This window comes from Sinohyriopsis cumingii, chromosome 18, assembly GCF_028554795.1.
Source record: "Sinohyriopsis cumingii isolate HCF-2022 chromosome 18, ASM2855479v2, whole genome shotgun sequence".
Classification (NCBI taxonomy): Eukaryota; Metazoa; Mollusca; class Bivalvia; order Unionida; family Unionidae; genus Sinohyriopsis; species Sinohyriopsis cumingii.
In genome coordinates, this window is record NC_142978.1 from 64,912,527 (window position 1) to 64,927,370 (window position 14,844).

Genomic DNA, 14,844 nt, shown 5'->3' on the forward strand with positions numbered 1-14,844 from the left:
TCTCTTTATTCTTTCTCTTCTTTTCTTCTTTTTTTTTGTGGGGGGGAGTTTGCATGTTTTTAATTTTCTTGCTCAGTGTCATTCATTTGTGGAACCAAGGCACGGCTTCTGAAGCATGACATTAGTAATTGCTAGTTAGTTTTGGGGGGTGGGGGAGATATTTTAATCATGACTATCATACTCTAATGCAGTTAAGTGAACAAGATGTATTACAACAAAACATTTAGCTAATTATACTGTTTGCTGAAACGAAAAATAGTGGAACTGACTAGAAATGTTAGAAACATTATGAATTGCACGCTAATGTATGCCCTTTTCACAGTATTGATATTCGCAAGCTGCATGACGCAATTCCTTGATTTTTGGAACCTGTCCGCTGCAATGATGCTGTACCAGAATCACTTATTTCTTTCAGTAAACCAAACCTGAAGAATATCTTATTTATTTTTTCTAACTAGTCAAAAAGAAACCTCGGATGTAATTAACCGCCACTGAGAATTATATTATGAACTACTTTTGTTCCATTGTCACAATCTAGCATCCAAATGGAGACAAAGTCACAATCAGAATATTGTCGGTCTTTTATGTCGTATCTTATATATGCACTCCGACAAAAAAATCACAAACCGATGAAACTGATGTTTATTCCTGCAACCGATTCTGAGGGTATTTCTCGACCTGACGGAAATAGCCGAACGGTGTTCCTATCGCTCCTATAAGTGTCGTTTAAAAGCGACGTACCATTGTACACTCATTTCACGAATGTCCGTATCACTCTTAAATGTTGAGAGCACTGAGGAGATCTCAGAAAAGGTTATGTTAAGAATCACTGCAATTTAGGATAAAAGAAAATGAGTTGATATTTTGTCAGATTCAATCAGCACCTCCTGTATTTACGTAATTTTACAATTATGTCAATGCTTCGCACTGGTCAGCTGCCTTTACAGTGATCTCTACATCTGCCCACCTCTCTGGTGTTGCACGAGCGGACGTTGCGAACACAACTGCCCCGGATATGTTTAGACCAGCTGTCAAGTAGAAGAAGTTTCTCCATTCATCTTGTGTACCCTGTAAATTATTTAAAAACTGTCATGAGATGTACGTTAAATACAAAGTGAGGTTTGCTTTTTCATTTGTGCGTTGTCATCAAATTATTTTTAAAGCTATAAATATCAACCGAGTCTGATTCATATGAAATTCAGGAATTTAATTCAGACGCCTGCACACGATAAGCGTGTAACTGAACTTTAAACAATTAACAGAGCAGTGGCATTTCCGGTGTAAATGAATCCTTTTCTCGTAGATTAATACAGTAGGAGGCAGGCAATATCTTGAGCTCAACATTTTTTGGTGTTAGTTTTAGTCTGCGATTATCAATGGCAGTATGTGTCATTCACATATTGTTTTTTTCACGACGAAAAGATTTCTCGAAAGAGCTTTAACAAGTTCGCGAAATACTGTTTTGTTTCACGACAAAAATATTTTTATCGTGAATAAACCGCCATTTTCCAAGAATATTGGTCAAGCTAATATTGTCAAAATCTCCACGAAAAATTACATCTTTCTGTGTTTAACAATGTGTACAATTTAGGAATATGTTAGACTTGAACAGATGTTGTAAGAAGATGTTTGCTCGCATGAATCCTAATATTAAATGAAACAATTTGTTTTAAGTAAATCTTTGCGACCAAAAGTTAAAATCGTATAAGCCACATAAACGAATATATAACACTCTAAATATAAACTGTAACTCAATGCATATGACAACGCATCATCTACAGGTTTTACTTGTCACAAGAAATAATTTTCATTTCCTTAGATTCCAAAATTGCTTTGACCTTAAGGAAATTTATTTTTTAAAGTGGACGTTGATTTCTACTATGTCAGGACCATATAAGGTATTTCCATTTGTAATTTGCCATCTATCTATGAATATAAGTACAACAGTCAGGTTGATGTATAGGCAAGGACCATAAATGACAACAAAAAATGACACTGTGAGTTCAAAATATGTAATATCACCATCAACTGTAACAGTTCATTCCCCTTGTACACACATAAATTAGGAAAGCTGGACTCACATTTTTTGTCATCATGCCAGCTACCATTGGGGCTATCATGCCTGTTGTGTTGGCAACTGAGTTACATATTCCAAAGACTGTTCCTGTAAACCTGAAAAAAGCACACGTAGCTAAGGTAATTATCTACATATCAGAGACCTAGTAATTGTTTATGATCTGTGGCGACTATTACTAAACATCACGCATCTATTCAGTAGGGTCAAATAATTGAGTTTCGTTAATAATCTAGTATTATGTCTATTCTGAACAAAGATACTCGTAGTTTTAACCTCGATTGTGGTTGGTTTATGCTAATAAATTAGCAAACAACCCAATGTACTCCTAGTTTTAACCTCGACTGTAGTTGGTTCAAACAAATAAATTAGCAAGCAACCCAAGGACGAGAATTTCCAAGTGCAAGCAAGTATTTTCAATTAAATGCAAGATGTGGCACAACAATAATACAACTGTTATATTTATCTCTCAGTCTCAGCTAGCTGGAATGGGTCTGTTCTACTAGGAATAGTAAATGAAACCAACCTGAATATATATATATATATATATATATATATATATATATATATATATATATATATATATATGCAAACACTGGAGCCTCTAATCTGCATATAGAAATATTAAAGGCACTAACATGTAAATCAGCAAATAAACCACCATTACAAGCAAACTTAATTTATGCAGTTAGGAGTTGCTAACGCCCCAGATCATTCGAACTTAAACAGGGTATGTTTATACGGCTATTTAGCATATAAAACACTGAAATAAGGCAATAATGTGCAATATTATTTGGCAAAGATGGACAAGCACTCATTTAAGATCCATTCGTGGCATGTGTACGTATTGTAATTTATCTAATGCTTTTGAATAAACACCTAGTTCATCGCAAGGCATTTCGACCTCAAATGATATCTGACTTATTGCAAGGGCTCCTAACTTGTACGTCGTCTCAGAGATGGTGAAAATTAATTTGGTGAACAATATTTAACAACGCAGATAAAGAATAAAGACAATAAGTATAATGTTTTGCATTAGTCCCATCTAATGTTTGTAAACGTCCAGTAAGCCCTCGCCCTTATGCCACAATGAGCTTTGAAATTCTGGAGAATATTTATACTGTTTTTTGTGCTTCCTTTTCATTTTTCTTTGTGCAGTTAATTAAAAGACATGCATAAAAAGAAGAACTTACACTCCAGAAAAATCCATATGGTTCACTCCAAAACCTCCCAAAGAAAGACCCTCAAATATTGTACATAGAGATAGCAAAGCAACAGCAAAAAGACGTGTATCACAGGATATAAATCCTATAATAACAAAACAAGTCCCTGAGCCTAAAAATGCTGAAATTAAAAAGGTAAACGTTAAAAATTTGCAACTATCATCTATGCAAGCGCACCACTCTTGCAAAAATGTTGAAATGGAAATAGAGTTAAATGAACTAATAAATATATTCAGCGGCAAAGTTTGTATATTTTATTCTTACCAAACTCAACTTTTCTTTTGCGCATTAGACAATTTGCGAAGTACAGTTAGTCAACTTCTTTCTGAACAAAATCAGAAAGTAACCCAAAATTGTAATAGTAGATTATATGTTACGGTAGAGCGCAAAGTGTATAGAAAGTATCGGAAAACCTTTCAACAAAAACAGCGAGAATTACATCAATGGCAAGAATAAAAGTACAGCTTTAAATTAAAAAGTACACCGCACAGAATCAATTCCTGATAGACTTTATTGATGTCTTTTGTTTTGGGCTTTTTAACGAAATTATTTTCCTGTAGAAATTAGCAATATAAGACCAAGGAGTCAAGGAGAGATATGTTTCATACATTAAGGGTTTATGTCGAGAGATTTAAATGAGTGTGACGATGGGTAGGTGCAATAATTAGCTTGTGAAGATGTAGTAAAAATGTATTCACTATGTATATTTGACGGTCATTTCAAAACACTGTTCGTATAATAATTATACACTATGCATGTGCAGACACCAAAATCCAAAACATAAAAATAAACTTTGAAACTTGTTAAATAAATTAATTCTTATCTGTTTGTGGCAATGGACATTCGAACATCCTAACCTGATACAATTATATATTACCAGCCACTCAAGAATCCAATGATTTTCTCCGAAATACATAATGGCAGATATTTTGGTTGAATCAAAAATATATCACTCTCAATCAAATCCGGTACAGGCAGAAAGATGGTCAGAGTTTACTATTTTGTTTCGTTTTTAATTTCAATTATGTTTACGAAACATCATTTAAAAGTCGATTTGTACATGCTACATGACTTACAAACGGTTTGCAGTATACGTCGCACAGCTGTTATGCCAAAACATTTCTTGGAAACCATGTAGTCTGCCAGGTGCCCTGCAGTGTTGAAAGACAAAGCCATTGATATAAATGGCAGTGATGAAAAAGCACCATTCTGAAGATAAAAGTATTGAAATTATAGAGACTATCGTATTTTATTTCAAATCGATATCTTCTGATTCACGTAAATTACAGCGGTATCACTGATGCATTACCTTTGCTAATTTTTTATTTTTTAAAGAATAATATTCTTATATAAAAAACTGCAACATAGTGGGTAAAGATAAAAAAGATATTTGTCATGTTAGAAATATACTTGACGTATCAGCCTTTAATCTCTCAAAAAAAGTTTGATATCCACTTGAACATGCATCCAGACACTTCTTTACAGAATTATACACCATCGACAAGGGCATATTAGAGGCTCTAGTTCACAATATATACATCTTAATATAACGATTTCAGATTTTGATAATTGTGTGGTACTTATATGTTAAGGAGCGTATATCATGTATTGGTTTGAAATGTGTCGGGAGAGACAAGGCAAATCAGCTGGTTGAGCGTAATACAGTATTCATCAGTTCGATACCCTCGCAGGACCACTGTGAAGCTTGGAAAAGGCTCTTAGGGTCCGTTTTTTCCCGGCATGATACAGCCAATACTGTGTTAAAATGCCAATAACGGCAACAACAAAAAAGAAGTTAAATGCTTTCACTTACGATGCACTGATCACTTCCGAGGCTGCGACATGAGAATAGCTCATAACTAAGGTCTCGTCCTGCGAAGACGATAAGTCGATTTCTGACAGCATCAGCCTAGACGTCGCAACATAGGTTGTTCATGGTGAGTGTACATACCATAATCCTGACCTCTAACCATGTACCACCCAACCCCATAGCACGCAACAGCCTAACCACACTCATCTCCCGATTCTGTTACAGTAAAGGATTTTACATAATGGCTTGAAATTCTGTCTGCAGCTATTTATTTCTGCACTGAACTTGTCTATCGTGCCAATTATGCTATCATAAATTAACATATCGCCCAGAACAACTCATCGGATGACCTTTAAGCTCAGTTTTACACAGCAAAAGCTAACTTTTATAAGACTTTGTACCTTCTGAGGGACACCACCCATTGCATATTTATAATGGTACGTTGTACTTTATGTACAAATAATACACTCTTTACTTAACACAATTATAAAGGCATACATAATAAAGAGACATCAAACACACTGAAAATATACTTTATGTACAAATAATACACTCCTTACTTAACACAATTATAAAGGCATACGGACTGAAGACACCTCAAATAGACTGAAAATATTACAAACACATATTCATAGAGCAACTCGACATGACTGATAGTTTAATTGATTGACTGGTGAATTAAGCATCCTTTTTATAAAAAGTAATTTCAGTCGCTATTCGACAGGATATATTCAGAGGCCATAACACAGCAGGCGTCCAGTGCACATGCACGATACGTCAGCTGAGCCTAGAAAAGCGAATTTTTAATGGACATAAGCATGTAAAACGTTGACTCGTGTACATGTATTCATCAGTCGATTAGCAGGTTTTCTGCATGACAACTTGCGACTGGAAATTACTTGGCTAAGTCAAGGTTAACATTAGACCATAACAGCAGACTTAAGCGGAAAAAGTGCAAATTTCAATCGCTGATTTTTAAATAAAATTTCTAGAATTGGACATCAAACAAGAAAACTTCATAACTACGACTAACTAAAAAACAGCTGTCAGTAATATTTTGCTTCCATGCAACGCTATATGCTATTAGAAGTTGATGTGAAGCATTATGACACGTTTAAGAGGCAATATAAAAGCAAGGTCGTTCCTATTTTCCTCCTCCAGGATTCGCCATCTCACTGAGATTTTCATAAGCAGGTGATCTGCAGGAAACAGAGGTCCTGCATTAAAAGTGAGATACACCATGATGTCCTACCCGGGCTGATCTGGGAAGTATGGAAACTCGCAAGCTTCTGTATTTGGACCTGAGGGGAAATGGCCGTAACCTACCCGACCCAGAGAAAGAATACGACGGCCCAGGACTGTGCAGGGGACGGAAACCAACAAACTGCTATATTGGACTTTAACATAATTGCAATATTTGACATTAGCCAAACGAACGGGGCTTCCCTGGGTTGAATTGGAACCCACAAGCTACTGTATTTGGACCCTGGGAGGAATATGTGTAAACTGATTTTTGCAAGAGACGCACCATGGTGACCTAAATACGCTGAGATGGATTGAAATGCAAGCCACTGAGTACAAGTTTAGTACACTATCACTGAGACAATGTGGCACCTTTCCTCAATTGTACGGTGTTCAAGTTTTAGCTTTAACGTTTAGTACTGATGTATTCGACTTCAGATTTATGTGTGTTCATGGAAACACCCGTATTGGCGGAAAACTTCTGCCAAGCTCTCCGGTTACAACGAACAAGTTACGCCAACATCTGAGCAGTACCAAGTACTTTTTTCAGTTCTATAACGTGCACACAATCGAAAGCTGAGTTTACAGTAAGAAATGAGAGATACCTGTTTGACATCAAATTTTAGCACCTCTTTCATATATGTCGGAAGAAGAGTGATTATAGAGTAAAACGTCCAGTTGTAACAGAAATGGGCTATAAGGACAGCGTAGAAAGGCTTTGATGTGAAGATTTCTTTCCAAGGTGTTCGCTCTACCTTTAATTAAAACAAAGTCAACGTAAAATTATTAAGGAAAAGATCACATACACACACACACACACACACACACACACACATATATATATATATATATATATATATATATATATATATATAATAGTAACTACATAACTTTAAGGTTCAATTAGAAAATGTGATGGCAAAATGTCATTAAATAAGCTTATTCAGACTGTACGTGTGTTCTACCAACGTTACCAAGAATTAGAAACAAAATAAATTATTATCAACATCTGTCTGAAGTAATATTTAAATCCATAATTATGACGAGACCACCCACATGTTTACCCCAATCTAAATCTGACTAAATCATAGCACATCATCGCTTAAATGTTATGACAATTAAATTTTTAAGTAGTTTACATTTCCAGCTAACCTTTCAGTGGTAAAACTGTAGTGATACCTCTTCTCTTCGAAGGGATAGACTTTCCTTATGTAAATCTTGCATTTAATTTACGCTTACTTTGTTTATTTTTTTTACTTAGATCCCTAGCACGTTTTTAATTCAGAACGAGCGAGAAAAAAAAAAAAGATTTGCATGCAGGTGTGAGCAGTTTTATACTGTTCGAAGATTCTGTATGTAGGAGTTAGCAGGTTTATACTGTATGAATAACTTTAAGTACGTTCCTATGCGACTGCTTACGTAATTGGATATTTTCGATAGCGTTCACTATACGCTTGTATCAGGATATGGAGAGACATAGGTGGACTTATCGAGAATAAAGGCAATTTGAATCAGGTAAATCACGATCACCAAGATGTATGACAAGTTCATGGAATGGAGTGATGAGCATTAGGAAAGCCGATTACTTCTTTTTGGAAACGGATGTGATCGTCTGGGTATACTGATAAAGAAGGTTAGTTCATAATTGCAATTATTTACAAGAACTAAATAATTTTGAAACATTTTAGCATTGTGCTTTTATCAAATCAGCAGTAGATTAGGAAACAAGCCGCGAGGGGTCAAGGGGAGAACTATAATGTCTGATATAATTTGGAATACAAAGTCCGAGTTAATTAAATGTGTTATGCTTCAAATATTATTAAGGATTCTCTTATTTTTATTGCGTTTTTAATGCATTATGTTGTACTTCATATTAGTAGTAGCAGCAGTAGTAGTTGTTATTGTAGTTCTAACATCAGCAGATTCATTTTTGCATGTCTAACATTTTCTTTCTAATGGCACTGTACCCTGTGCACCGATTTCCTGTTCTGCAGTATGTAGATTTTCTCAGACACAATTATACTCCCATGTTCGTCAGGTGTGCTGGCAACCAGGTAACACCAGAAAGGTAGGAAAATAAGTGAGCCAATACCTTTTAAAAAAAATATTACTTTGTTAAACAATTTCTCTCCAAAAAGCACTATCACTCGGAGATCCAAAATCTTTCCTAAATTAGTAACCGTCATAACTAATGGAATCTCTCTCTCTCTCTCTCTGACTGTTCAAACACAGGTGACACTAAATAACTTCAAATGATTGAAACCGAGTTCCACTTTTGGTTGACAAAACAGTCACACTTTATCTCTATTTTATGTCTCGTTATTTAAAGGGGTGTCAAGATTTCGTGGTTTCAAATTATATGAACAAGAAAACAAGTCTAATGTAGAAACACTTTTGTTCTGAGTTCGAGATTATGTTTTGGCCTACAAAGCAAATGAGCGGAAACCGATTTTAACCTAGCTCTCTTATTATGCGTTTGTGGAAATGTTCAAAGACAGTTTGTGTAAAACCGACACATTCAGGGCCTACATTCTTTTCCATTATAATAATATCATGTAATTTATTCTTAGATATGAAATATCTCCGAATTTTTCAGGTATAGGTTCTTAGAGAAATTGAAAATTGAGCATGTTTTGAATTTTCAAGCTCTGCAGCGACAGGACTGATGTGACTCCAAAGATGGAAGTCGTACAAGAATCAACTTTGCCGTGCCAATCTTTCCTTGATTTAGTGTTATATTTTCTGAGGGTTTAAGAATGTATACATATAGATGGTGACTGTGTTTTATTTCAAGGGTAACAGGGTCTATCCTTGATTCAGTCCGCAGCCAACACTGTTTACTAATATAATACCATGGATACTGCGATGACGTGAGTGTTATATTGAACAAATTGAGGATGTCATTATAACTACAAGGGACGTAAGTTATGCCACACTTAGGGAAGGTAATACATCACATATCACTTTATTTGTTTGATCAGATTCAGGTTTGAAATTATTTATAAAATCTTTGCCTGCCTCTACGAATCGTTTTTCTTAAACATCTTTTTAAAACTGAGAGTATTGATACATTTGCCGTTACCACACTGGTCTAAGCATTTATTTAAGCTTTTTTTATGAGGGATAGTTTTATCATGTCCTGCTTATGGACGTGCACTCTATTTACTGACAGTGTGTGACGAAAATTTCCTGGCATCTTCGACATTTGATGAAGTCGCTACATTCTCTGATTTATAATACATATATGCCTTGACGATAAATAGTTATACGGTTGCTTTCCCCTCCGGACTACACATCTCGTATATACTCGCTTATAAGCCGAGTAAAGCCGCAAGCTACACATTCCCAAAGCGGCAGCAGATATGGGTCTATGCAGTTTGTTGGGATTAAACAATACAAGAAACAACATGGTCCCTGCTACGTCAGCACAGTTTTTAAGTCAGATCAGAGTATATATTGTTTGCAGTTGTACTTGAATAACAAGAACATATCTATGGTACTCGCATGTACATCTTGAATAACGAATATAAACCCGTGTAATAAGAATATTGAAATACAATTAATTGATCGACATAACGTTTACGTTACCATGAATGTAGAATATTGAGCCCCAGCCATTGTCAAAACCATATGCACAGAGAAGTCCGGATGAACTCAGCGTGACAAAAGTTCCAGTTATGAACCCTATAGGAGATGAAATAAGATGCATGTACGTGAAGTTTGCGTAGCTAATTGAGACAAATAAAGAAAGGATGTAGATTTCAATCTATGTAAGCACTGTAAAATTATATAACAAAAGCTGCCAAATATATCGTGGAACAAAATATGGTCATCGAAAGAGTGTACCAAAACTGTTAGAAACTATTTACATAATTCATAACATTTTCTAAAGTTAAGGGTTGTTATTTCGAATTTTCGTATACGTCTACCAATTAACATTATATCGAACAAAGCTGCAACAATGCATTTCTTTTTACAGTGCATAAAAACAGCATGCTCCAACTCTTCTCAGTTGTTGAACTCCATGTTGCCTAAACACTTTAACCCTTTTAGTAAACTGAGAAATCGCTATGAACTATCTTTCTATCATCTAACAACTGTTAGTCGGTCTGTGTTTATTCAGGATATTACTCAACCGTTGGTTAATCTCACGCAGGTCAATATATGAAGTATTCCGTAAATACATCTTATATACTCTGTTGTCCGTACTGTGCAAGCGTACTTCACTAATGCTCGGATGCCAAGGTAGTTTAAACTGCGTAAAATATGCATTTCACCTTCTCTCATTTTCATCTTTTAACCAATTTTCATTAAACACAGTTGGTCTAAAGTTGATTTTCGTAAAGCCATACACGTGTTTGAAGAGGCAAAGTTGGCCTTTATAAAACTCCCTACACCAATAACCAGGCATTGTTATTTTGTTTCTGATATTCTGTTCAGGCTTTTATCTTGACTTTACTAATTAGAAACATGAGAATGTCACAAGTGATTAGACTATTCGAAATCACATTAGAATGTTTCAAAGGATGGATTATTCCAAATCACAATAGAATGTTCCAAATGGTTAGATTATTCTGAATCATATTATAATGATCTAAATGTTTAGACTATTCTAAATCATATTAGAATATTCCAAATGATTAGATTATTTCGAATCATGTTATAATGTTCGAAATGATTAGTCTATTCTAAATCATTCTATAATTTTCCAAATGACTAGATTCTTCCGAATCATATTATAATGTTCCAAATGAATAGATTATTCTAAATCATATTACAGCCGCTCGTTTCAATTCATGAGACAATGCAGGAGGAGTTAAACATCATCATGCCCACGTGCATGCATCAGCCTGTAATATCTTAAATTTCACGCATTTTTCAATATATAATCATCAGAATTATTTTTATTTCCTTCTCAAACAGATTACAGTATATATATATATATATATATATATATATATATATATATATATATATATATATATATATATATATATATATATCGTATAATTGTGTCCATGTGTGCGTTACCTGACATAATAAACGAATTAAGTTTTCCTCTATCTTGTGGAGGTGCCCAGTGACTGATCATGGTCACAATGGAGGGTATCAAGGCACCCTGTAAAGTATATATTATATTGTATTCAGACACGATAAATGTAATCGTCAATTTTAAATCACACGATATTGTCCCAACTATCTGCCCCAATTTAATGATTACACTTGAGCAGAATTTGATACATTTTATTTGCCATTTCTTCAAATCTGGAACTTGTTCGATGAATCTATTCTGTTTCAAATATGTAGAATAATGAAAACATTCGGTTTCCTGGAAATGTGCAGTTTGCGCTACCTTAACATTCACACATTATAAAACTGATGGAGACTCTAGGAATACATATTTATATGCTTTGTCTTTTTGACTTTAAGGTAAAAATGGCTGCCTCTATAAATCAGTTTCACTATGTCAAAGGAACTAAAAGTTAATCACAAACTTAATGATTACACTGGACAACAAATTTTTACAAAAGTCATGTTACTGAAATAAAATTAGTCAATTCTTATCAATTTTTATGTGCTGAACACGAATATGACAGTCAAATTGCAAAATTGGCTCTAGTTTTTTTGTAATCTGCAAGAAATTAATGTTTACATAACGAAATGCATTCCAATAGTAAAAGGTCAACTGTAATAGCCTACCTATAAAAAATCAAGTCATTGACTACATCTTAGATTTCTTCGCCTGTCTCTTGTACAGCTGTTCGGGAGCATCTCTGAGGAGTGTCCAGCAGTAGTCAGCCAGCATTGTAGTGGACCATTTTCCCTGGCATCTTTGTTCCATTGTTGCGATATCTTGATGAAAACGTTCGCCGTGTTCATCACTAACAATACCACAGTTGCTAGGAAAGAAATCCAAATGGGAATGAAGGAAGTGAATCTTTAGAGACATATTGCAGCCAAGTTTCTTATACTTCATCAACATGTCTTCTACTAGTTCCTTATAGTTTTCTGCCCTAACATTTCCGAGGAAGTTTGTAGAAACTAGGCGAAAAGGATTCCATGCTTGTTTCGCGTCACCTTCCAGCAAGTTGTTGAACCGGTCATCTTTGAAAAGCTCTCGAATCTGAGGACCCACAAAAACTCCCTCTTTAATCTTTGCTTCGCTGAGTCGAGGGAATTTTTCATGCAGGTATCGGAATGCTGGCAAAGTCCGGTCAATGGCTTTCACGAAGTTCTTCATCAAACCTAGTTTGATGTGAAGGGGTGGTAGCAAGATTTTCTGAGCCTCAACCAGAGCTGGGTGTTGGATATTCTTCTCTCCAATGGCTACATTCTGCCTGTGAGTCCATTCCTTCCTCATGTAGTGCATTTCCCTTGCTCGGCTATCCCACTCGCATAAGAAACACATGTATTTTGTATATCCTTGCTGCAGTCCCATTAAAAGGGCAACTACCTTCAAATCACCACAGAGGTGCCAGCTGTACTTGTTATACTCAATGGAATTCAGTAGCTGCCTTAAGTTATCGTATGTCTCTTTCATGTGGACAGCATACGCTACTGGAATAGATGGAAGAATGTTTCCATTGTGCAAAAGCACAGCCTTGAGACTCAGTTTCGAAGAGTCCACAAATAGTCTCCATTCTTGTGGGTCATGAGTGATTTTTAAAGCATTCATGAGGCCCTCAATATCGGAACAGAATATCAGATTACTTTCCTTTCTGAAGAAAGGCTCCAATTGCTGGTGGCGCTTTTGATATGCAGTAATTGTGACATCTTCTTCTAGAAGATTCCATTGTTGGAGTCTTGATCCTAGCAATTCTGCCTTGTTCTTTGATAAGTCCAAATCACGAATCAGGTCATTTAGTTCTTCCTGTGTTATTCTGTGTGGGGTTGATGATGCACCACAGTGAAAATCTGGATCACTGCATGCTGATGGACCAGGAGAAGAACAGGTCGACTCACCTTTGTCTTCGTCAGATGAATCAAGAGAATATTCTGCTGGAGGTTCTGGAATAGGAAGTCCCTCACCATGTGGAACTGGTCTCAATGCAGACGGAATGTTTGGGTAGACTATTCTCGACTTCTTTCGCTTCGTTATTCCGCCGGAAAGAGGAGGAACCAAGCAGAAGTAACAGTCATTTAGGTGGTTGCTTGGCTCTCTCCACACCATTGGGACTGCAAACGGCATTGATGACCTTTTGCAATTCAACCACTGTGAAAGCTGTGTTGTACATGTAGCACAGCATATATGCGGAGCCCAAGGCTTGTCTTGGTCACCAACCTTGCATCCGAAGTAAAGATGATATGCCTTCTTCACTTGAGAATTGATACTTTTCTTCTGGTTGGCAAATGTCACTTCCCCACAAATATAGCAAAAATTGTCCGCGGTATTAACACACTTTCGAGGCATTACTGTTCTTTATTGTAGGTAAATGGATAAAATAATAAGTTTTATGTAACAGTAGCTTGAACTGTCTCGCACAACGTCTAAAATATTTTAAATGCTGAACCTATCTGATTGGGCTTTATATAGTACACTGCTTACGTCAGCTTCAGCAGCCGCCTGGCATTAGTATAATAGGCCTACACATGTATAGTACACTGCTGACGTCAACTTACTTCAGCAGCCGCATGGCATTAGTATTGCATTGCATCAGAAAATGATGCAATCAACTGTGGATGATGTGAGCATGATGGTATTATGCAATGTTACATCATTATTCCGGATGTTGCTGCAGTCCTACTGGAGAAATTTACACAGTGAAACATAGAAAATGAGGTATATGAATATCTTCAAAACGAGAGCCAATACAAATTTTTCACGGTTATATTCGTGTTCGGCACACCAAAATACTACAGATTAGGGCCTTTTCAAGTCAGTAATGATTTCACTGTTGACCAGTGTTATTTAAATAAGCATAGCTGTTTTCTTTATTTGTTTCAGAAGAATGATGACGTAATGCTAAACGTATGCACACTCACCACATCAAGTCTTGTGATCACTCTGAGAACATACGCAACGTAAATATTCAAACTCACCACAGCAAGTCTTGTGATCACTATCAGAACATACACAATGTAAATGTGCACACTCACCCCAACAATTCCTGTGATCACTATGAGACCATTCAGTCTAAATATGCACACTCACCCCAGCAAGTCCTGTGATCACTCTGAAAACATACACACTGTACATATGCATACTCACCCCAGCAAGTCCTGTGATCACTCTGAGAACATACACAATATAAATATGAGTTCTAGCACATAAGGGTACTAGAACTGTGCTTAGGCAAGAAATCAGAACAGCCGCCGTTACAACTTGTTTCCCGCCAAATCTGGTTGCTAAGTATCCGGCAGGAATCTGAGTGACAATACAGCCATAGTAGTAGCAGGACAACAAACTAGTCTGGTCGGTTTTACTCCAGTCAAACTCGGTCCCCTGGAATTCGTCACAAAATAATTAAATTACTGAATATTATGTAATATTTCAC

At 35.9% G+C, this 14,844-nt stretch overlaps 1 protein-coding gene across 4 annotated transcripts in view; it reads right to left on the reverse strand.

The window, feature by feature from the left end:
- Nucleotides 1–563: 563 nt before the first annotated feature.
- LOC149776809 (sialin-like) overlaps nucleotides 564–14,844 on the reverse strand; it is a 76,727-nt gene continuing 62,446 nt past the window's right edge. For 3 of the 4 annotated variants that reach the window (XM_089941511.1, XM_089941510.1, XM_089941509.1), the window contains exons 4-12: nucleotides 14,559–14,792; nucleotides 11,381–11,468; nucleotides 9,938–10,033; nucleotides 8,317–8,441; nucleotides 6,955–7,104; nucleotides 4,374–4,506; nucleotides 3,268–3,418; nucleotides 2,082–2,172; nucleotides 564–1,068 (exon numbers count right to left, since the gene is read on the reverse strand). In XM_089941511.1, the coding sequence (XP_089797637.1) occupies nucleotides 910–1,068; nucleotides 2,082–2,172; nucleotides 3,268–3,418; nucleotides 4,374–4,506; nucleotides 6,955–7,104; nucleotides 8,317–8,441; nucleotides 9,938–10,033; nucleotides 11,381–11,468; nucleotides 14,559–14,792 (1,227 nt within the window). In that variant the 3' untranslated portion in view covers nucleotides 564–909. The remainder of the gene's footprint in view (nucleotides 1,069–2,081; nucleotides 2,173–3,267; nucleotides 3,419–4,373; nucleotides 4,507–6,954; nucleotides 7,105–8,316; nucleotides 8,442–9,937; nucleotides 10,034–11,380; nucleotides 11,469–14,558; nucleotides 14,793–14,844) is intronic. The other variant, XM_089941512.1, reaches the window with a different exon arrangement.